Source organism: Ptychodera flava, chromosome 8, assembly GCF_041260155.1.
Source record: "Ptychodera flava strain L36383 chromosome 8, AS_Pfla_20210202, whole genome shotgun sequence".
Lineage (NCBI taxonomy): Eukaryota > Metazoa > Hemichordata > Enteropneusta > Ptychoderidae > Ptychodera > Ptychodera flava.
The window spans coordinates 2,794,282-2,817,936 of NC_091935.1; the positions used below are offsets into that span (position 1 = coordinate 2,794,282).

Here is a 23,655-nt window from a genome sequence, read left to right on the forward strand (position 1 = left end):
GTGGTGGTTTGGCAGTCATTAAAAATATTTGGCAAATGATTAAAGAAAATCTAAAAATCACGCAAAAGTGTGGTTTTGCTCATCATCTCGGTCCGTGCAAATGAGAGAAGGGGACACATTTTCAAAAAATCTTCCCAGTTGAAGGATTCGAATACCCTTCGGATAAGAAAAACTGTGTTGTTTGTTTGTTTTGTACTTTGTTTCCGAAAGTTTCCAACTGTAATGGAGGCAAGGTTCCAAAGACAACGATAACAACCTACAATGATGTGTAAATATTAAAAACAATGTTATTGTTCTCCTTAACGTTGATGTGGTAATTCCTGAATTTTGAAATTGTCTCCTCTCCTAGATTTTGTAAAGGGGGGGTGGGGCGTTTTGCGTCTCGTTTTCTCCGATACTTCTCAAAAAACAGGTATCTGTTTATTGTAAGGCAACTTCTCATATCAGCTCTTCCGTCGTTCGTGATACTATATAGAGAGAGGATCATTATGGTTGCTTGATTTTGTGATATAGATATGGCGAGACACCAATGAATCGTATAGTACTTTGACCTCGGCCATATGACTTCAATCATCTGTAATAGTTCGTGTGTTTTGTTCGTCTTAACGTGCGTTTCGAAACCTTTCGCCCTTCTTCGTTTTTTACCCTTTTCTGTCTGTTCGATGGCCATCTGGCCTTGAGGAGAACTCAGAATCATTCTTGTTCAGTGAATATGCTTCCTCTACCTCTATGCCGTGTATAGAATTTAAAAAAAAAATCGGTGGGTTTGTTCCTAATGCTTTAAACGTAATACCTAGAAGAAACTCAATCGTTATTAACGATTGTTAGCGCTTTTACAGATTGAGTTCACAATACGGCTTCTTTTGTCCTCCATCAGTTATCTTGCTGTAGGACAGGTCTTTCCCTCTTTCTGACGCAGATACATAACCTACTGTTCGATGTCAACTTTGTTCTGCTGCAGGTTCTACATTTCTTTCCAAAATCGTTTTTGTTATGTCTTGTAAAGAAAATCATCATAACAAACTAACATGGAATTTTGACAGTAAGGCGCTAACGGAAAAAATAATCTTCTGGGGAAGGTAAAAAACAAGTTACAAGATTAAGAATTGACCAAGTTCAAAAAAATAATTCAAAGTGAAGCAGGGAGAACTAATAATGATCCCTGTACCCCCGCAATATCAAATGGTCTACCCTTATCAAAACCGAGAGCCCGAGGCTACAGCGCATTCATAGCATAAGCTTACTAGTCAGCATTCGACAAGACTACCAAACTGATGTACGGGTTCGCCCTCGGATGGCCAGGTGTGTTGGCTTTCCCCATGACGTCATATTACCGTGTTGAACCCTCTGATTTCTCGATTTTTAGCGTCACTATTCTCCGTGTCACAAATTTGTGTTTGCCTTTCGAACAACCAAGAAGTTTCTTCGTTTTTTTGTCTTTGTTCGTGAGTTTTTATGCATGAAAGTGAATCTATTTATGCAATATCGATAAGGTAAAAAGATCGCATGAACACAAAATCGGATCCATGGCCCACCTCAGCCAATGTATGGATTTAAACAACGAAGTTAGAGGGCCCTCGACATTATCATGTGACCATACTTGACGCCATATTGGATATGGGGCTCCAGTTCCCAGGAAAATAATTCACTTGAATTAAAAAAGAAATTCGGGGATGTGCGTTGAAATTTCACCTTTTTGATGAATTAGAGCCCGCCTTTTAGTTGAAGAGTACAGATACTTTGGTGATTATGGCACTCAAGAAAGTCAAAGGTAGCTTGGAGCGTGTGTTGGACAAAGATTTACAAGATCTTGTACGTGGCATACGGAAGAACAAGGATAATGAGGTAACATTTTGGTCATTCGTACAACCAATAATATTTGTCTATTTTCAAAGTGTAGAACTTAAAACTAGGAGCAGGTGATTGTCCCGGAAAGGCATTATGACATAGGTGATTCCATCAGTCCAACCATACTCCGGCAATTTCTCAGAAAGTGTTCGTCCCTCGACTTTGACATATCAACGCCCCTCCGACTAAGAGAGGCCTCTCATTTGCTCGTCAGTATGCTCTCTCTTCAGTAGTCAGGTGCACTCAACAGTCTCAACAACAATGAAAGAAGATGAAAGCAATAATAACATGTATGAAGATATTAAACCAACACTTTGACTATAAAACAATGCTAAGTTCATTTCATTTTGTTAACAAAATACTTATTTGTGAATACAGTGTACTACCCGAGGTGCTGGTAGTAGCTAATGGACCAGCGTCCTACTGCATTGTGTGACTGCAATGGATCTAATTATGTTCTGAAATGTTTTATAGAGTTCCATTGTGTTTGAGTGAGAATCGTCCCTATTACGGTACATGGTTGATTAGAGAGGTTGTTGAAACTTTTTTGTCTGCGTTTGCAGAACTCGTGAAACATTTATTAGGTCATCATGAATGTGCAGTTAGTACAGCAGTTCTACACACACGGCGGCGGCAGAAGATTGTAGTGTCACATGACTATAGTTTCAGTTCTATAGATAATGATGGATTGCTGAAATGGCGCTTGCAGTTTATGGTTGTAACAGGAAGATAACCATATGTCAATGGTAGATAGCTTGTATAATGCCATGAGAGGCAAACAACTAGCTTCTTCCAGCTTAACTGCAATAAATGACAGGGAGGGGGCGCGTGATGGATGTTGCTCTTGTTGCATTTGCCCTCAGAGACTGGTGCAACAAGAAAAACAACAACTACAATGACCATCACACAGTCCCCTGGCTACATTATTGCAGCTACTTCCAGCTCTGACGTCACAACATATCAGCTCATCTCTTACTTTTTTAAATGGCAGTGTGAGAGGGACTGGCAGTTGTCTTACAGAATGTACCATTGTTTTAAAAATGTGTCCGTGATAAGTTTACCAGCAGACCCATCACCTTAGCTGCTTTTCTCCAGGAAAAATGAAGTGCATGGCTTGTAATATGTAGTTTTAGCGCATCTTTTGTTTGTCTAGCTATAATATTTGTCATATGTATTCATTCTGAAATTCATTTCCACATTTCTTTCCAGGCTAAGTACATTGCGCAGTGCATTGATGAGATCAAACAGGAACTGAAACAAGATAATATCTCTGTGAAAGCCAATGCTGTTGCCAAGCTAACATACGTAAGTGAAAAATCATTGTCCAAGAACTCAAACTTCTCAAAATTCCTCTTTTACCCCAACATACATGTACATGTAATATGATGTAGGCTGTAACATGACACATATTGTACTGAGGCGGACTGAGATTTTTAAGACTGCTTCAGCTTGATCAGTCGTTATCTTCTATTGCAGTGTATAACTATCTGTCAGATTCTGAGCTCATCTCATCCTTTTAACCCTTTTCCTGCTAGACAGTATCACTTACATCTGCCAAGTCGGTAAAAAGCAGTATTTAGGTCAAAACCATGTGTATTTTCATCCACATGACTTGATATATTTAAGCAGCTTTTAATTGTTGGTGAAAATCATGTTTACAGTATCTATGCTTTCAGGGGCTTTCAAATGTTCAATTTTATGTTAAAATGTACCATATGAGACACATTGTGCTTCACTGGTTTTAACAAATTTGACCTGATGGTGAAATACATGTATGAACTTGATAGGATAAGGGTTAAAGATTTGTTGGAGTAAATGGTAATGACCATAATTCAATTTCGTGATGGTTTCATTGATTGTGTCTAAAACCGGGGTTGAATATATGCATGGTCACCCATTCATTCAGTATCTTTCAACTTGTCAAACAATATAAGTAATATCTTGTATCAAACAAAATTCATGAAAAATGGCCGACTTTGTCCCTTTAACTTTGTTGAAATCTGTTTTCTACCTTATCATGGAGAAGAGCATACAGCTGATTGGGTTTGGAGGAAAAGGGTTATTCAAAGTCAGTAATCATTCTGAGTACTACAGACAGTGAAGTACTGATGTCGTGATGTTTCTACATCAGAGAACAAAACTGTACTATCCTTACTTTCAAGGTCTGATATTTTTGGTGACACCTTTCTCTTTCATTGGCACTCTGGTACATGTAATTAGCAGTGTACTTCCCAGTTACTACTGGAGTTTTCTAATTCTAGGCCCAGAGCATTTATTCAAAAAATGAGTAAATTGTCAGGTGCTCATCTAGAGCCCAATAAATGCTCATAGTGTTAATTCTGTTGGGTAATCAACACACATAACTACTTACAACAGTGTCTTTTTGAGTTGCAGCTCATAGAGACAGTGATAAATGAAGAGCACTATGTTGCAAAACTCCTTTGCTTGAACGTTCTTTCTTTTCAATCATTTCTTCTACAAATTCTGACAAAGCCACCTTCACCTTAAAATGACCTTGACAAGGCACAGACGTAGACTTACAAGTTCAACTGTACCAATGATGCAACAGAATATGCACACATGTGGCGGTAATTTTATCCACCTTTCACCTATATTCTACATTCATGGACTAATGCCAATAAACACCTACATACATGTAGTGGTAGTGATTATGATGGCAATGCATGCATGTCAGACAAATGCATTTGTCAGAGACCAAGCTGTTTCTAATTTTGATTTTATCTTCTGAGAAGTCTTTGTTTTTTTTAGTGGCATTAGTTGAGGGGATAGAGAAAATATGTGAAAGGTGGATAAAATTACTGCCAGTAAGTTCCGACTGTAAGCAAGGTTAAAACTACCAACTACATAATGCTTAGGTGTTTAGAAATAAAAATTCATTCGGCAGTCAATCAGATTTCAGTCTGTAACTCCTAATTTTTCACGTGGTTAGAGAATTTCTACATCCCTGATTACCATTTTATTCTGCTTTTTTAGCTTCAAATGCTGGGATATGACATCAGCTGGGCTGCCTTCAACGTTATTGAGGTGATGAGCTCACCAAAGTTCACACACAAGAGGATTGGTTACCTGGCTGCATCCCAGAGTTTTCATGAAGAGACTGACGTTCTTATGCTGACAACTAACATGATCAGAAAGGTAAGTCATTGCAAAAAAATATAAAACAATGTTTACATTATATTTTGTGAAGTGTGTATATAGTTCACACTTCATTTGTGCTGAAGTCAATTTTTGCTGCCGTTATTAAATGTAAACCAGATAATTTTTTTCAAATTTTTCCAAAATTTCCAGAAGCGATAGCCAATGAAAAATGTCCATTTGGTCCTAAATTGTCAAAAAATTACAAAAACTTATGAAAATTTTTAAAATTTTGCACTAAAATTTTAGCGGGAAAATTTACAGCACTCAAAGGGTTAAACCTCAGTGACACATTTCAGAAGTTTGAGAAAGATTTGTATTACAGCAAACTGTTACACTGCCCTCTATACAAAGAAAGTCGACATAGTTGGATTGCTTTATTTATCTTATGGTACAGCCAGAAGAATGTAATGAGACACTTGTCAAATTTATGACCACATTAGATCACAGCTATCAATGCCGTCTTGATCAAACAAAAATACAATCAGAGACAGATAATAGGATTTTAATCAATGTCAATGTGAAGGCTACTGTCAACCATTTGATCAAACATTTTAGCAACGTTTATTCGTAATTGCAAAGCATCCACTGAACTCTGATTACTACATGCATGATAAACAGTGAATATGGACAACAACCTACAAGTGTGTACAAGAGATTTTTGCAAATTATGATGATATACAACTTTGTCAGTTGGTATTGGTATTTCTTGTCAATTTCTGACCTTTTCTGAGCGCTTGACAGACACTAATTTTGATGTACAGAGTTAGTTATGAAGTCACTGTTATATGTTCATGTTTGAAAACTTTCAATAATTTTTTTTTCTTCAAAGATGACAGATGGGATGCATTTTAGTACCAGTCAACCTTCAATATTTCTGACCTCTGTAAAATATACACATGTATATCTAGAATGTTTTTATGAAATGTTTCTTATGACAAGAGCTGATTTTTCAGTCATATACACTTTGTCAAAATAATGCCTCTTCCTGTTTGGAATCCTTTTTCACTTGCATCATACAGAATAGATCAATGATTATGTACCGTGTATGTGCAGTCATATATTTGACATATATGTAGCATTGACCTTTTATTATAATATTGTGAGTTCATCCCTTGCCACTCAAATATGAAAAGTAAACATAACAGTGGCACTATTTATTGAGACCATACCAAGTTCAATGTTCTAAAGGAGTTATGAGAGAAAAAAATTATATATCCCTAAATTTTCTTGACAAGGTACAGTAGGCGAGGAAAAAAATCTTTTTGACTGTGAGATTTTCACAATAATTTTGTGACCTTAAGTGTTGGTGACTTCAAATTCATAATTGATTAGTGATGAACACAATATCATTTTCAACAGAATCAATTTGTATCTACGCTTGAATTTAATGGACAAGGATACAGATACTGATAAATTACAGAAAAAAGTTCAGTGCAGATGTATTTTAGCAGAGTTTTTATGAAAAAGTTACCTTTCTTTGGACCAGTTCTAAATGCTGATGTGTCTCAGGTAGTATCAAATTTAGAATTATCATGAAAAAACGCAAGAAGAACATATATGATTGTTATCATGAAAAAGAATTATGAAAAAAATGACATACTATAGCAGTAGAAGCAATCAATTTGATAGTAGAACCTTTGTTAACGGTGATGGGTTCCTTTTCTTTCTTTTTCCTTTTCTGTTTGACACACTGACCATGTTTGCATGTACACAGGATTTGAGTAGTCAGACACAGTATGAAGTCGGGGTAGCCCTGAATGGCCTATCCTGCTTCCTGACTACTGATTTAGCACGTGATCTGGCCAATGATATTGTAGGTCTGGTAAGTCACCCAATGTGTGTTCTGTAGATCATGTACCCATTCCCTCTACACAGACACACAGAGGAGTAAATACCCGCCTTTTGATCCTGGGAAGTTGTAATTCCAGTTTTTGGCTATTCTTTACGTGCATAATATGCGTGACACATACTGCTAAAGTGATATTGATTTGTTTCGTCATTTCAAATTTAACTTAATTTACACAATTTGCATAAGACATAATATGGTAGATAATTAATATCAAGATAAGGGGTCTCACAATGATGAAATCAATGACTATTATTTTATCTTGGAAAACAGACTAGCAGATGTGTAAACTTGTTTCATACATGTTTGGTGTTAGTATGGGTAGATTTTTATACATTTCTTGAAAAAAGGCAAACAGAAATATACTTCCCTCTCAAATCAAAAGTGGATTTTTACTCCATTTCAAATAAAGCAGGCCTTGCCCCATACCTGTCCTCTCCTTGTTAACCATGGTGGTAGATTATGTTTTTAGTGATTTTTTTGGTTGTATGTTTTATGTGTGTGTTTACCTGTCCCATCTCTCCAGGACATCAATAGTGCTACACAGTATGACGCTGGTGTTGCTATGAATGGTTTAGCCAATTTTATGTCGGCTGATTTAGGTAGAGATCTTGCCAATGATGTCATGACTTTGGTAGGTTGCCATGGCAATATCTTATTTTTTTTTTAATCAAGTGATATTTATTTCTGCATAAATTACATGTTCTGTGCATGATCTTTAATGGGTATATTTTTTGTTCTGAGCAAAATTTGTAGCGCATTGCTGTTTACTATGGATTACAATCCTATTTTTGTTTGCAATACAATATACCTACCTTAACAAACACATGTACCTGTTGTTTTGATATTTGAACACTTCAGACATGTGTCTTGTTATTGATTCAAATTGGAAAGATATTCAAAGTTGGTTCAACACTTTGCCTAACAGTGTGTTTAAAATCTCCGATATTGCAGAGAATGTGCAGATTACCGATTGGCGATGGCGCCATTGTTTTCAAAATCCTATCCCAATTTATCATGATTGCTCAGATCTTGTGTTGTCATAGGTTGATGTTATAGCTGCTTTGTGACATTTTAAAGACTATGTGCTAGTTCAGATGAAGTGAATGTCAGGGCTGACTAGCAAGGCTAAAATCCTTCAACTAATTAATATTCATGTTCTTTACAGTGTGATTGAAGTCAGATGTAGAGACTGCAACTTTTCCACATTTGATTGTTCTTTGCTATTTTCATTACCTGCTAGCCGCTGTCACTGTACCCCTGCCGTAGGAGATCACATTCAAATCTTGCATCAGCCAAAAGAGCCAACCAATCAGAAAGAGGCTATTAACTGTCACTAGATATGGATTGCAGCATCGTAAACACAATCAGATTGGCTCCGGCAAAGCATGTAATGTGAATTTGATCTCCTAAAACGGTGGTTCAGATGTAGTAAGGTGACAAGATCAGCAAAAACAAGGAAACATGGAGACATCGCCATCTCTATATCTGATTTTAATCAGATTGTTCTCCTGTGAAATGTTTCTAACACAACGAATCCTTGTATCCAACCATAACAAACCCTTAAAATCCAAATTGTTAGATAAAATCATTATATATGTGGGTGAAGCATTTCATACCAGAAGAAATCTGTTGATTATAAAAAGTGTCAAAATAGCATGTTGAGATCCAATTTGTTTGAATTTTACGTTATACAACAGAAAAGGCTTGTGTCTGATTTGTTCATGTTGTCTTTCATAAACTAGATGGCATCAACAAGACCCTACGTGCGAAAGAAGGCTGTACTTATTATGTATAAGATATTCCTAAAAGTAAGTGGATCTCAATATTCTTGTTGATTGAAATGACCTTTGACTGTAAAATAATACCTTATCATAACTGAGATGACAGGGTTTTTACACAACCATGTGATTTGTTCTGAAATTGATGTTTGACAGAAAAGCATTAATGTACACATTGGATGTGTACATACACCAAAGTATTGGAGGTGGTGTAGATGTCATTTGAAGCGTTTGGATTTACATGTTAAACTGTAGTCAAGATTGTGTATCATTCCCTGGTATCACAGGTTAAATTTGTATGTTTTTCAAATTGTCCTAGTATGCGCCTTGAAAGTGAAAGACTTAAACTTTTGTTCAGGAATTCCCAAATGAAAGTTTCAACTATTCTTGTATGGTCACCGTGCAAAGCTTGGTACTGTAGAAACAGATTACCCAAAATTTTGCGATGTTTCAAATTCAAAATGGCCAACATCCCTGTGTTAGCTCCGTGGGGAAAAATTAAATTTTGATTGTCGAAAAACTGCATTGGTGAAAAATTTTCTTTCACCGAGAACTATAAAATGAACCCCCACAAGTGGTAGATCAGAAAAGAGTTGAAGAAATTATAGAGTGTGAATATCTGTCTGTGAGGCGTGTTCTACCTTAATGGAAGTGACTCATAATCATTGACAGAAAGAATTCAACATGAAAACCTAATGTTTCAGTTTCCTGAGGCTTTAAGACCGGCATTTCCCAGACTCAAAGAGAAACTTGAAGACCCAGATCCAGGTAGGGTACTGGCTTGTCACTTTGACTTGCTTTACTTTCACACTAGAACCACTGGTAGAAAGTCTATCAACATCATTATGTTTGCTCATCAAATGCACAGATGTGATTTCGACGAGAATTTGTGGAGTCAAAGTCCTGCCTAAGTTCATAACTAGTACTGTGCATGTAGTAAATGATATGTTTTCTTATCTGCCAGAAAGTATCACTAGCATTAAACTCTTGCTACAGTTATGGATTGAAGAAGCTTTATGACAACAGTGGATGGCAAAGCTTGTTGAAATCTACCTTGATAATTACATTTCACCTCATACTGTAACAGAAAATTAATTTTATCGTCAGCTTGTCACTGTACAGTATGTGCTATTTATGGCCAGCTGTTGAATCCAGTTTTATACCGCATCCACACAATTCATGTCACCTCTGTGTACTGTCTGTATGTACAGGTGTGCAATCAGCGGCAGTTAATGTCATCTGTGAATTGGCCAGGAAGAATCCAAAGAATTATCTCTCCCTGGCTCCTCTCTTCTTCAAACTTATGACAAGTTCAACCAACAACTGGGTACTCATTAAAATCATCAAATTGGTATGTACCGGTGACATCGACATTACAATTACTGGTTATCAGATACGTGCTGTTCATGGCAGGTTTCTATTAAACAAGGTTGATATCGATAAATTGAACCATTGCATACATGCACTAATAGTTTTATTTGCATTACAATCAAATATTACAGCCAGGCTACCATCTTTGCTTACTATTTTGTGTTGAGAATGGTTACTGATATATCCCTCTGCAAATTCCATTTATTCTTTACATGACGACTTCCCACTTGGAAATGCATTTACCCATTGTTTTGTTTCTTGTTGTGTTGTGAAACTTTGCTGCCGGACAGCCCCTGAGTTTAGAAGTGTTACCCTATGCCAGACAGCTAGACTTGACAAGAGCATAAAACTGAAATTCATTCTCAGAGTTTTAAAGATTTCAGGTTTAAAAAGTTTGACAAATACATGTTCATTGTCTGAGGGCCCATAGAAGACACTGACTAATATGTTTTGATATTTAGATGAAAGTTAAGAATCAGGTCGTGTATTGTAGAATAAATTCATTCCAATGTTGTAGCAGATTCCAGGCACATAACACTTTGTAATGGTATTACCAGTTATAACATTCCTGTGTTATGTTTATAGTTCAGCGCATTGACACCCCTGGAACCAAGGCTTGGTAAGAAACTGATAGAACCTTTGACAAATTTGATCCACAGGTAAGTAAGTGTTTCAGCCAAAATGTTGTGGTTGGTACATCATAACACCAGCTCTTTATTTCACTTTTGACTGGAAATTACTGCAGTTTGAAACAGTTTAGATAATCATTGCATGTTATACAGTTACAGGAACATATTCATTCTAAATCACCCATCACAGATTTATTCTTGATTTACTTCCAATCCATTCCTGAAAATAGGAAATGCTAGAGAAATTCATAATGATAGCAAATTGTGGCTATCTCCATCACAGAACAGTAGATTTAATATGAATACATTTACAGTATGAAATAACCAGTTTTTGCAATCCAAAGGAGGACACAGCTCACACCATATTGATAAGAGACCTAATGTTGTAAGCCCTTTTGTCAGAACTGTGATATTCATATTGATGCCTCGTCTTTTTAAAATTTCAGAAAAATGTCTTGTCTGAACAACTTTGCCTTTCTTACGGCCCCCCTCCCCCGATCAGTTTCTTTTTATGCTCGCCAACCTGTATTACCCAGTCAATGTTCAGTGTTCCTCAAAGTCACATGCTGCATTTTGAACATTTTCAATCTTTCCAAAGCTCAGTGTACACTTCATGTAAACAGGCAAAGTATATAAAGTATTATCACCACAAAGTAAAGACAAACAGTTGGTGCAGTTTGAAAAGTAGTGTGGCCAGCGTATAACTATGATTTGTAACATAACACCTGTATGATTTTCAAATTTCCAATAAACCAATTTTGTTGACTTCTGTGATGTGAATGTCAATGTATGTGAACTCCAAAGTAGATCAGTGGAATGTTAGTGATGCCTCTAGCATTATCTGTTGCAGTCAACAAATGAAAAGATATCTGAAATACATTTATTATGGCGTTCTGCAAGGATGATATTTAATATTTACTTGTAGTCGATTTTACAAGAGTGACTTAGATTGTAGTATACTTGGAAAACAATATTTGATGCACATTGTGTAATTTGTGTCATCTTTGTGTGAGACTGTCTTGTAAAAGAAAATTTTAAACTGTCACAAATGTCAATTCTTCCTGACTGGAAAAGTTATCTGCACAGGAGAGCATTGGTTATCTGCACAGGAGAGCATTAGTTATCTGCACAGGAGAGCATTAGTTATCTGCAGAGGAGGGCATTAGTTATCTGCACAGGAGAGCATTAGTTATCTGCACAGGAGAGCATTAGTTATCTGCACAGGAGGGCATTAGTTATCTGCACAGGAGAGCATTAGTTATCTGCACAGGAGAGCATTAGTTATCTGCACAGGAGGGCATTAGTTATCTGCACAGGAGAGCATTAGTTATCTGCACAGGAGAGCATTGGTTATCTGCACAGGAGAGCATTAGTTATCTGCACAGGAGAGCATTGGTTATCTGCACAGGAGAGCATTGGTTATCTGCACAGGAGAACACTCATTAGTTTAGTGTTCAGTGTATTCACTCATGATACCTCCATATCAATTAAGATCATGATGTTGATCAGTGTGAAGTTCAGGGTATCATCTCAGCCTACTAGGGTCACCTCTGATTGGCAAAGTTTCCCTCCAACTAAAGCAGATTTTCTAAAATAGATTCAATCGTAAAATCCTAAATCCCAAACATTTGAAACAGTTTCCAAATAGATTCAATCGTAAAGTCTTAAATCCCAAAAATTTGAAACAGTTTCCAAATAGATTCAATCGTAAAGTCTTAAATCCCAAACATTTGAAATAGTTTCCTAATTGGCTGGAAGAATTACGAAAGTTTGCGAGTCTGAGGGCACACAGGGCAAAGGTGACATGTCAAAGGTCATGGTTTGATGATATTTCTCATCTGTACATTTGCAGCACGTCAGCCATGTCTCTGTTGTATGAATGCATCAACACAGTGATAGCAGGTAAGTCACAACATCAAACCATATCCTGACTTTTGTCTGTTCCTTTGGTGTGGTCTCTGTGCTATCTGCTTTTGGCTGAGAAATCCTGTCTGATACCTCTCTAGTCCACCAATCACCTGGCATAAGTGACAAAAATGGATTTATGATGGAAGTTTTTCATCACATTGGCATCGAGTTGTAAGTAGTAGGGCTGTCGTGTTTTAGCCTGCTGTGCTTATGTTGTTTGTTAAATTTGTGTTGCTGTGTGCATTGTACAGACACTGACATAAACTTTCAATGAAATTACCTGCTTTATTTACATGAAAATAACAAATTATTAAAGCCTGTAATGTGTTGGTCTTTTTAATTCAATCTTTGACCACTAACATATTTCTTCTGGAAAAGTAGGAAGATGTTTTGTTTTCTGTGCATTTTCTGATGTACATGTAGATGTACCGTACAATTCCCTGTATATTGTCAGTTGTGCTGTGTGTTTAGTGTATATGTGTACAAAGTGTCTGTATCATTACAGTAGTTGTACAACTTACGTTCAAAGAGCCAATGAAAACTTTCCATCAAATGGGGTAGTGAATTCCAGGCATAGTGCAAAATGCTGTGAAGAAATTCCATCATAATAATTTTGTCCAAGGAAAAACGGTACCACCACCACTATCAACCTGCACACAATACAAAGTGCATGTACATAGCATGTATCAGCCTTGTCGATTTTGAACTTGTATCCACAGTGATGTAAGTGTTTACAGTTTCCTGATATAACACGGCCATGAGAACAGATGTCTGGCTCATGTCAGTGAGACAAACTTTCACTCATTCAAATACAGTACAGACTGAGATTAACTTCCTAAACAGGCAAGCCTTTAGCATTGGTTCTTTTAAGCCTACCTCAGACTATGATGATGCCGGCACCTCAATGATATTACACCTGCTCTCATCAGTACATAACCTCATGAGCAATATATGAGATGACATCAATATGGAAGTTACATTCATAATCGTTGACCGAGAACACCTAATGGATGTTATGCTTGCCACATGTACTTTGTTAAACAGGGTGAACTTTACCTATTTCACCTTTTGCCTGATTTAAAATGTCAATCTTAGTCTGTACTGTTCTTCTGTACTTGTGTTCGTATACAGGTAATGGTTTATGTCTGTCTCATGTACCAACACTATTGCAATTGGTACAGAGACTCTGGCTGTGTTCTTATATCATGTGGCAGGGCTAATATCTGCACAGCTGCCGCAAGGTACATTAACAATGCGCTATCAAGCGACTGCTCTCTGCTGTGATCTCTAACATCTGCAATATTGTGGTATCAATTATAGACAGAGCTCCACGTACAGCCATTCTCTGCAATGATCATGTCAGAAAACTTCCCAATTCAAAAGACACTATGAAAATGGATCAAGCTGCACATGAATGCAATGAAGTTACCCCCAGTTTTATGTGAAACTTAAAGTGGATGAGAACAAATAACTGGGCCCTGTGATAGGTCAATGCCTTGTAAATTCAAATTGAAACACACACACTTGAATCTCACCTGGTAGTTCCAAAATTACAAACAAAGACAAGTGAATCTTAGTCCAGACTAAAATTCTAATGTTAACAAAAACACTGCACTTTGTACATGCAGTCTTGACAAACTGAATTATGGGTATTTCAACACGCTCTGCGGAGTAGAACAAGAACTCGCAGTTGACATTCATGTACAGAACAAGACTATTGAAAAGAATCAAAATATACAGCTACTTTCCCTTTGTATCTTGCATGAACTTGATTGACAATGTGGATATTTTGTGACTGTTCTTTTCAAAGTGAAAGATGAGCAGCTCAATCAGTTTTCATTGTATCTTTGATCTCGGAATGTTACAACAATCATTCTGGCATTACTATAAATCTGTTGTACTTGATGCAAAGCATAGGGCTCTGTTGCCATGACATTGTTTTGCTGGCAATTTAGATAAGTAAAATCTCCATGCAGTCTGTAATATCCGTATAGTTTGGGAGGTTCATTTGCAGAGAATGGCAAATGTACCAGAAAGGCAAGACCTGAGTTCTTGCCAGAATACAGGAGGTGTTAATTCCACAGGGTACCAGATGTCCATTCCATGATGCACTTAGCAGCTCTTGTGGAATGCAGGTCTGGTAAAACATTCCTGCATTGGTAGTTATCATGTAGCGTACTAAATCTTAGGTCTAAGTTACTAAATTGGTGCAGTTTTGTAAATACTACTTGATAAAAACCCACTTTTGGTGCAATACACTAAGATACATGATGACTACCCTGGTGTTGTTAAAAAATGCATGTACATTAATTTAACTTGATGGATGATGCAGCCTGACTCCCACAATGCAATGCCCATTGGCAATGCTTGCCTGACTTCGGACACCAAAAACAACTACATTGCTTATGCCGTTTTCTCTCTCTCTCTCTCTCTTTCTCTTTCTCTCCTTTCGACTCACAGTTTTAATTTCCTTGTCTTCAGGCATGCCCAACCACTCCGCTTCAATACAGGTACATTACAAGTTTACGATGTGTTGACTGCGTATAGTCTTGTCTTGATCCGCCGTCAAAGCTATCCCAGTTATAGTCACAACTGAGCAGTCCCTAGCCCGACATCAAGATTCTATGAGTTTTATCAAACTCTGTTGTGTTCTTTGAGTTGTTGATTTCAACACTATTGATCCCAGACTGGAAAGTATACCTCTTCTTGCCCAGTTATTTTTCATTTCATTTCACCTCATGTTCTTTTCATTTCATTTGATTTCACATCATTTTATTCAAGATATTATTTTTTTAAGTGGTGATATGCTCTACATGTATGTTAAGGGACTTTCCTGGTTCTAAGGTATTGATTAAATATTTTCATTGGAAAGAGAATGTATTTTTCTAAATTGACACGTGGCAAAGTTTCACAAAAAAGTAAGGCAAAGCTTTTAATCGAAGTATATTCTGCAAAATTGAGCTTTAAAATATATAAATTTCACTCAAATTTCACTCCACAAAACAAAACTGAAACCATGAAATGAGAGCAAATACAATAAATTGCAAGATTTTGCAATTTATGAATACATTTTTCATGTACAACTGTAATTTGCATGTCATTAATGTTTAACTTTAATTTGCATGTCATCAACTCCCCAGAACCTACAGGTAAAAGTGACATTGGTGATATAATCCAAAATAATACATAGGAGTGCCTATATTTCATTTCTCTTACTGTCCTCATGGTTTTACTAACTTTGTATTTTTCAATTTACAACTTCTGAAAGTTTCAAATTGAATCTTGTATCTAACTTTAATGCTGAAGGTTTGAATAGATAATTGAACATGTATCAAGATACTTCATCTTTACATTAACACCCTGACTTTAAAATCCCTATTCAGCTTGGATCAATAACACGAGGGCAAAAAACATTCTTGTGTGGTTTTAAAGAAAGAACTTTTGTAAGGGTAGATGTTGTGTGGAGTAAATTAACAGGAATTGTGAACTGAACTGGACTGATAGTCAAAAACTAACTGTAAAAGCTCTAAGAGCCAGTGTTTTTAATTTTTGTGTTCGTGTGACAGTGGTTTGAAAATGACAATCCTCAATCTTTCAGGAAGGCTTTGACAGACTTTCTTCCCAGTGTTAAAAAAAAGAAATTACATTTTCATAACAATACAAAATCTTCATGCATCATTCTCATGCAAATTGTCAGGTCACTTTGATACACATGCTTCTCATTGAAGAAATCAGAAATTACATCTTCTCAGCATTTAGGAAACTTCACACTCCAGTCTCCATGTCAGATCTGAAAACATTCCCAGTAGAACTGGAATTTTGTGACACAAAATTTCCAAGTCAGGAATGATATTTATGGCGGTTTAAATGTTAGGGATTGCAGCTCCTAAATGTCTAAATAGCTCCTGAGAAGGTGATAGAGTAATATGGGTGACAGATTTTAAGTGGTAGAATGTGGTGTAAGGGTAGTGCAGATGTGCCATGTATTTGTCATTTTTGTTGAGCATATGTTCCTCTGTTCTTTCCATTTCAGCTGTGTGTACAGAAACTGAGAATTTTGATTGAAGATTCAGACCAAAACTGTAAGTCTGCATGCCCAAATTGATGGTCTTGTTCAATGATATGGTCAAAATTTCAATAGAATGTCCAAGGTTGTCATGGTAAAAGATAATCCCATTCATCATGTGCATGACATGTGATCATCATGTGATCAGCATGAATTCTATTCACCTCAGCTGACAAAGTGTTTATTCGCAGTGAAACCATGTACCACCAAATTGCAATATGTTACTGTGTTATTGTTAGGAAAAGTACCCCAGTAAATTCAATGGGGATCCCTTATCACGTTACAGCATTCACCAATGTTACTGTAATGCAATCTCCTGTCAGGGGACAGAAAGAGTGCTTTGAGTCCCAAACCTTTGCCGTGTTTTTATCAAACCGGCAGATCGTCTATGTAGCCCACACAAACACGAACTGTCTGATACCGGCTATCAAATACTATGAAAAATAGTAAAAAATGAGCTACAAAATCACTATCAGTTTTAAGTTGCAGGTAGAATAAGTCTGCGACTTTGTATAAAGTACTATAAAAATAGTAGAAAGTGAGCAACCAGCTGAAAGTTAGTCGAGGAGACCTTAAACTTGTACACTATGCATATCATTAGCATTGTCGGCAACATGGACTGTGTACCGTCAAACCTTAGTAAAAACACTGTTATGGAAGTATGTACCTTGAAACTGAAATGAATTTTGTTCAGACTTTCTTAAAGGAAACTTGCAGCTATTTTCATACCAGGTCAAGAATAAAAATCAGGGGTCACTGTGCAAAGTTTGGTACCAGAGAATCAAATTATAGTACCCAACATTTGCCAATACTGATAGCCATCCAAATGTCCATTCTGTTGGGAAAGATTAAATTTTTGACTTTCACAAAACTGAGACGATGAAAACATGTAGTACTCCAAGACTTTCAATCTGAGGCCGCCCCCCCCCCCCCCCCCCAACAAGTGATAGACTAGAAAAGTATTGGAAAAATTGTACTGTCCAAATATCTGTCCCTGTGGTGCATTCTACCTCAAAGCCACAGGTGCATGTGACAAGCAACCTAGACCTGAATCGTAAACAGATACTTTGTACTTTTGACAGCTATGCAGCAACTCATGTCTTCCTTTGTGAACTCATCTCATTTATCAAACCAGGAATGTGTGTACAGAGAGAGCAACTCCATAAAGCTTGCAAAATGAGAATTTTTGTATATTTGAATATAGTTCTGTCTTTGTGTGAATGTTTAACTCAAGAAACTGCATACCATGACTTTGAAAATTGGTAGCCTCTGAAAAATCCAATGTAACTATCTTTTGTTTCATTTGTACATCTTGTATCTCTGTAGTAAAATACCTGGGTTTGTTGGCCATGGGAAGAATACTGAAGACCCATCCAAAGTCTGTGCAGAGCCACAAAGATCTTATATTGCAATGTTTAGATGACAAGGATGAATCCATTAGACTCAGAGCCCTAGATCTGTTGTATGGCATGGTAAGTTGTCACTTCACAGTCAGAACCTACATGTACGGTTTAGATGAAACAATCTGTCAGTAAGACTAAAGGAATGGTCTCAAAAGTTGAAAAAATTAGCTTTTTCAGTAGATTTGCTGTTTTTCAGCTCATTATGAGCTTTTGCAAGATTTTGATATTCAACCTTACAGTGTTTGCCAACAATATGAATCAAACCACCTTTGCATGAATGTGGGTAACATCTGTATGGCTTCACCACAAGTTTATTGTCATGCAGTGTTTGCTGTTGTAAAACTTTAGGAGTATCAAAATAAAACATCTCAGTGATGACCACAGCTGTACATACTCTCGTTAAGGCCAATACAACAAAGAAAGATTCACTATGTAGTTTTCTACTGAATTCACATGATTTCCGACAGCGTCACATACACAACATGGTCTTCATATAATGTTCTTCATCAGTATTCTGTGAGAAGTTCACCAATGAGACTAGAATGGGTGTTGATACCGACACTTAAACATCATACCCTTGTTTTGGATTTTCGACAATATCAAGGTGTCAAAGAAGAATTTGATGGAAATTGTGAAGAAATTAATGATTCACATGGACAAAGCAGAGGGTACACAGTACAGAGATGAACTGTTGTCCAAGATTATCCAGATTTGCAGCCAGTCCAATTATCAGTATATTACCAACTTTGAGTGGTAAGTGCCATATATATCACCAGCTTTGAAGAGCAGTTGTTTCGTTTATCGTAAATCTGAGTTGTGAACATTCACCGATTGCCTAATTTAAGTTGTTTTTGTAGATTGCCAACTACTAATAGTAATAATTAATGGTTTATCAATTTGGAGTGGTGAGAACTATTTACATTACGTTCTGTGAATAATAAGGGATGTTATAATATGTCTGGTTTTCCTTTTTATTACGGGTACAAAACACTGACCTTTGAGATGAGAGCTATGTGCCTAATTGATTCTTAATCCAGACGATACTACTTAAAAATCTTTCACTCACCTGAGGGGTCCTTTATTAGCACAATAAAAGCTCACAACTCCCTCCTGATTCCTCAGTTGATACTTTGTAGCCTTCTACAGAACAGTGTCGTTGGCTACTGCGATCCTTCTGTGAATAATAAGCGATGTTACAATGTGTCTGGTTTTCCATTTCTCTTCACCAGGTATGTGAGTATTCTGGTAGAGCTAACCAGAATAGAAGGGACAAGACATGGTAAACTGATTGCATCCCAGATGTTAGATGTTGCAATACGAGTCAAAGCAATCAGACATTTCACAGTCTCTCAAATGGTAAGAATGTTTTCTTCACATCTGATCCCGCAGTTTTGATTTTTGTGTCTCTTTTTGTGCAGGATTACTTTACATGTATATATTAAACATTCATGAATGTTAAGCATCATCACCTACAGGTTTCATTAGGTGCATCTACACATTAAAATATTTCTCTCTTGGTATTTTGGAATCCCAGAAAGCAAGATCAGTAGAGCTGTTAGTAGAGAATTATCAAACATATTAAAGCAATATAATTTTGCCTACAGGGTTCAAATTGATGGAGAAAGTTTCCCATATCAAGCATTTTTCAAATGCATTCACAGTTTGTTGTGTTTCCTTGCCTGGTATCTAAAAAACTTTGAGTGGTTTGACCATACAGTGACACTGTATATGAATCTTTTTGCAGGCTCAGTTGCTGGATAATTCCCACTTGCTGCTTGGTTCAGCCACCCACAGAAATGGAATCTGTGAGGTGTTGTATGCGGCAGCATGGATTGTCGGTGAATTCTCAGAGCATCTGTATGATCCTAAAGCCACTCTGGATGCCATGCTCAAAGGCAGGGTCACCAGTCTGCCGGGTCACATACAGAGTGTGTACGTGCAGAACACACTGAAGTTGTACAGCCATGTGCTTGTGTGTGCTGAGAAGGACGGAGACAAAGAACAGATGGTGCAGATCACGCAGATGATGGTTGAGAGAATGCCTATGTTTACTGAAAGTGCAGACTTGGAAGTACAAGAAAGGGTGTGTAATTCCTTCTTGTTTATAAATCAAAGTGCTTTGAAATCACACTGTATGGTTAATGTTGCTGTCTACACATGCCATCACTCACAGTGCAAACAGGTCTCTGAGTACAAGATGTGAGATGAATTAGTATTCATTTATGTAAATTATATTGAAATTTATGCTAATCTGAATCGATACGGAATATTCAGGTACCTGGTGTCTTGCATAACATAATACTGTACATTTGAAAGCTGTTGAAAACATAAATACTGTAAACTTGATTTTTTTTTATTAAAGATGCTATAACTGACCAAGCCAAGTGGGTGAAAATACGTCATGTTTTGGCTCAATACCGCTTTTCACTGACTTGGCTGATGGGGAAGTGATACTGTCTGGAAGGAAAGGGGTTAAGTTCCATTTCACTCGAAGATGAATTTACATGTATTTCATGCAACTCTGCCAATATTCAGCATAACACCTGTTTATCTGAAACTGTTGGTGTTTTGCAGGCCTGCTGTATTCTACAACTGTTGAAATATGTTCAAAAGCTGCAAACTAAGGAAGTGGTGGTTGGTGAGGAGGTTGCTGCACTCTTTGAAGGTGAACTGAATCCCGTGGCCCCTAAAGCTCAGAAGAAAGTAGCTGTACCAGATGGGTATGTGAAAATGAAAACTTCAATATCGTTCAGTCAAATATATTGCATTGACAAATATTTCCTATAGAAGTATTTAAATACGTAGGTGTTAATGTATTACAATACTGGGTTAGGGAGATGACAATTCCAGACAAAATTAGTAGCAGAGATTTCATGTAAGAATAAATTAATTGTAATATCATGTCAAGCAAAGCATAGAAAAACTTATCATCACATTCTTTTTGTTTCGTTTTGAGTGAAGTCAGTGGCAATAGTTTTGTGTAGTAACCGCATGAGATTACCCACTTACCTTAGTCTCTTTGAATTCAACATATCCCACATAGTTCCGTACAAATTCTGTAGCTTCAGAGAGGTTTAATATAATATAGTTTCAATGTATATTGTCTTTCTATATCATCTCTAAACTACTTGTGATTCAGGTGATGAAAACGCCAAGTTGTCACAAGTTTTTGTGTGTCACACATGGCCTTATGGTTTAGCAATGTGTGTGTGTGTCTGTCTGTCTGTCTGTATACACGATATCTCAAGAACGGCTGGATAGATTTCAACCAAATTTTGTACATGGCTTCAGATATCAAATGGCAAAAACTGAATAGATTTTGATGGGCGTGATATTCATATTAATGAAGTTATCAAAGTTTTAATTTTTCTATTACATGGTTGTCCATGGGACGCATGATGACCATAGTGTCATATACCAGGTAACACTCCCAAACCTAATAGCATCTACACTGTATAAAATGAAAGGAGCAATTTCTCCAAACATTCTGTAATCAACTTTTATCATCAATGACGTGTTTTTCAGATCAGACTATTTTTATTCTAAAAACATATTAGCATATTAATCTTACAGAGAGCTTTTTGCACTATGCGATGACATTTAAGAATGCAATTCATCAGCCATTAATTACCATATCCTGTAATTAATCACAAAAATTAATGAAACTTGCTACTTACGCTTATGTCACATACCACTTCATGATAAAGACTAGTTGAACTAAATGACAGCCTTGACTCTCTACTACACACGTGAGCATGTTCAGTTCATATCTGGTAACATGATTATGACACATATTTTAATATCTCCTCCTTAACAGCCTTGATTTGGACAAATGGATCAACGAGCCACCATCTGATAGTGATGAGGGAACCCTTGCTGAAGCTCTATTTGTAACCGGGCCTCAATCGGAACAGAGGTATGTGTTGAATGTGTGTAGTCTTCATGCAACCATAATTATCAGTGGTAATTTTTCTATTGAAAGAGACATTGTCTAAAGTTGACCTGATCAGACAAGACCTAATGAGGAAGATCCTTTGTTAAGTTTTGATGTCTCAGATATATTCTCCTGTACTTTCCAAATAATAACTGGAATAATTTGTACCTACATTTTTTGTCAGAGTATCCGAAAAAGAAGTATGTGATCTTAGTTCTTGAAAGTCTATGAAATGTCCATTACTCAAACTTATACAAGAATTACAAGAATGTACTGACTATAATAATTGCAAATCTCTGGTATAAATCTCCTGTCTGGTTTCTCTGGTCAACTAGATACATTTATCAGCAAAGCACAGTGAAGTATGAAGAGTTAGATGATGAAGAACTGGCCAAACGAAGAGCTGCAAGACGTGAAGAGCAAAAGAGCAATCCGCATTACTTGAAGATGGATACACCAAAGAGCAAGAGAGATGCAATCAACGTTGATGATATTCCGTATGCAAAGCTGGATATATCCATTCCGTTACACGTACCAGGTAATTGTTATCAAATAGTTGTAGAACCTATCACTTAATGTCTGTCTGTGGTAGCAATATCCATCCCCAACACACTCAGATGCAATAAATTGAAACACGTTGTTGGCTTCAAAACGACTCATTGGTACTTCCTAGCTGCTCTCTCTGGTTTGCACGTTTCAACAGGCACTTCTCAGACTTGTCCGCAGTTATCTCAAACTGGTGCAGGGTTAATTCACGTTCTATCTGCACCTGCTGTGCTGAAGCAGAAGCAATAGCAGTGTTCTCCCCAGAGCAGTGAAAAGATAGTGGCTGCCAATTTGGGGGCGGGGGAAGGTGATCATGGAAACTCATTAACATAAGAATTATTCATGTGGTTATTTTAATTTGCTGCTACACTATCACAAATTTCTGGGGAGAACACTGTTGTACATTCCATGCTGCATTGTCAGATTTATCAGTATAGGGGCTAGTAAGTCTGTTTAGTTGATACCCTGGTTGGGTTAATATCAATTCTTTGTGAACACCCTTGTCAGCTTTAGGATTTGACCTACATTTACAGTATCCTTGTAGAGGAAATACCTTCCCCAGCAGGGCTAATGCCCTTAAAGAGTAAACTCCTTGGCAGGGTTGATACCCAGTTTGGGGTTATGCCCCAGCAGGGTTGATATCTGGTTTGGGTATATGTCCTTGCAGGGTTGATATCTGGTTTGGGTATATGCCCTGGCAGGGTTGATACCCAGTTTGGGCATATGCCCCAGCAGGGTTGATATCTGGTTTGTGTATATGCTCTGGCAGGGTTAATATCCAGTTTGGGTATATGCCCTGGCAGGGTTAATATCCAGTTTGGGTATATCCAGTTTGGGTATATGCCCTGGCAGGGTTAATATCCAGTTTGGGTATATGCTCTGGCAGGGTTGATACCAAGTTTGGATGTATGCCCAGGCAGGGTTAATATCCAGTGTGGGTATATCCAGTTTGGGTATATGCCCTGGCAGGGTTAATATCCAGTTTGGGTATATGCCCTGGCAGGGTTGATACCAAGTTTGGATGTATGCCCAGGCAGAGTTCATATCCAGTTTGAATGTAAACCTGGCAGGGTTGGTATTCAGGCTTTGGTGAGTTAATACATTTGTAAGGTCAATAGGCAATAAAGAGCATATACTCTGGTGGGATTGATATCCATGTTTTTG

The 23,655-nt window shown here is 37.1% G+C and overlaps 1 protein-coding gene across 6 annotated transcripts in view; it reads left to right on the forward strand.

The window, feature by feature from the left end:
- Positions 1-1,573: 1,573 nt before the first annotated feature.
- Positions 1,574-23,655, forward strand: part of LOC139138191 (AP-3 complex subunit delta-1-like) — a 41,442-nt gene continuing 19,360 nt past the window's right edge. For 2 of the 6 annotated variants that reach the window (XM_070706452.1, XM_070706455.1), the window contains exons 1-18: positions 1,583-1,845; positions 3,058-3,153; positions 4,843-5,004; positions 7,380-7,487; positions 8,599-8,664; positions 9,339-9,402; positions 9,846-9,985; positions 10,591-10,664; positions 12,487-12,536; positions 15,024-15,052; positions 16,576-16,624; positions 17,935-18,080; positions 18,616-18,764; positions 19,241-19,367; positions 19,756-20,094; positions 20,586-20,731; positions 21,829-21,927; positions 22,281-22,483. In XM_070706452.1, the coding sequence (XP_070562553.1) occupies positions 1,750-1,845; positions 3,058-3,153; positions 4,843-5,004; positions 7,380-7,487; positions 8,599-8,664; positions 9,339-9,402; positions 9,846-9,985; positions 10,591-10,664; positions 12,487-12,536; positions 15,024-15,052; positions 16,576-16,624; positions 17,935-18,080; positions 18,616-18,764; positions 19,241-19,367; positions 19,756-20,094; positions 20,586-20,731; positions 21,829-21,927; positions 22,281-22,483 (2,143 nt within the window). In that variant the 5' untranslated portion in view covers positions 1,583-1,749. Of the gene's footprint in view, positions 1,846-3,057; positions 3,154-4,842; positions 5,005-6,721; positions 6,830-7,379; positions 7,488-8,598; positions 8,665-9,338; positions 9,403-9,845; positions 9,986-10,590; positions 10,665-12,486; positions 12,537-15,002; positions 15,053-16,575; positions 16,625-17,934; positions 18,081-18,615; positions 18,765-19,240; positions 19,368-19,755; positions 20,095-20,585; positions 20,732-21,828; positions 21,928-22,280; positions 22,484-23,655 lie in introns of all 6 variants that reach the window. The other 4 variants (XM_070706454.1, XM_070706449.1, XM_070706450.1 and 1 more) reach the window with 4 other exon arrangements.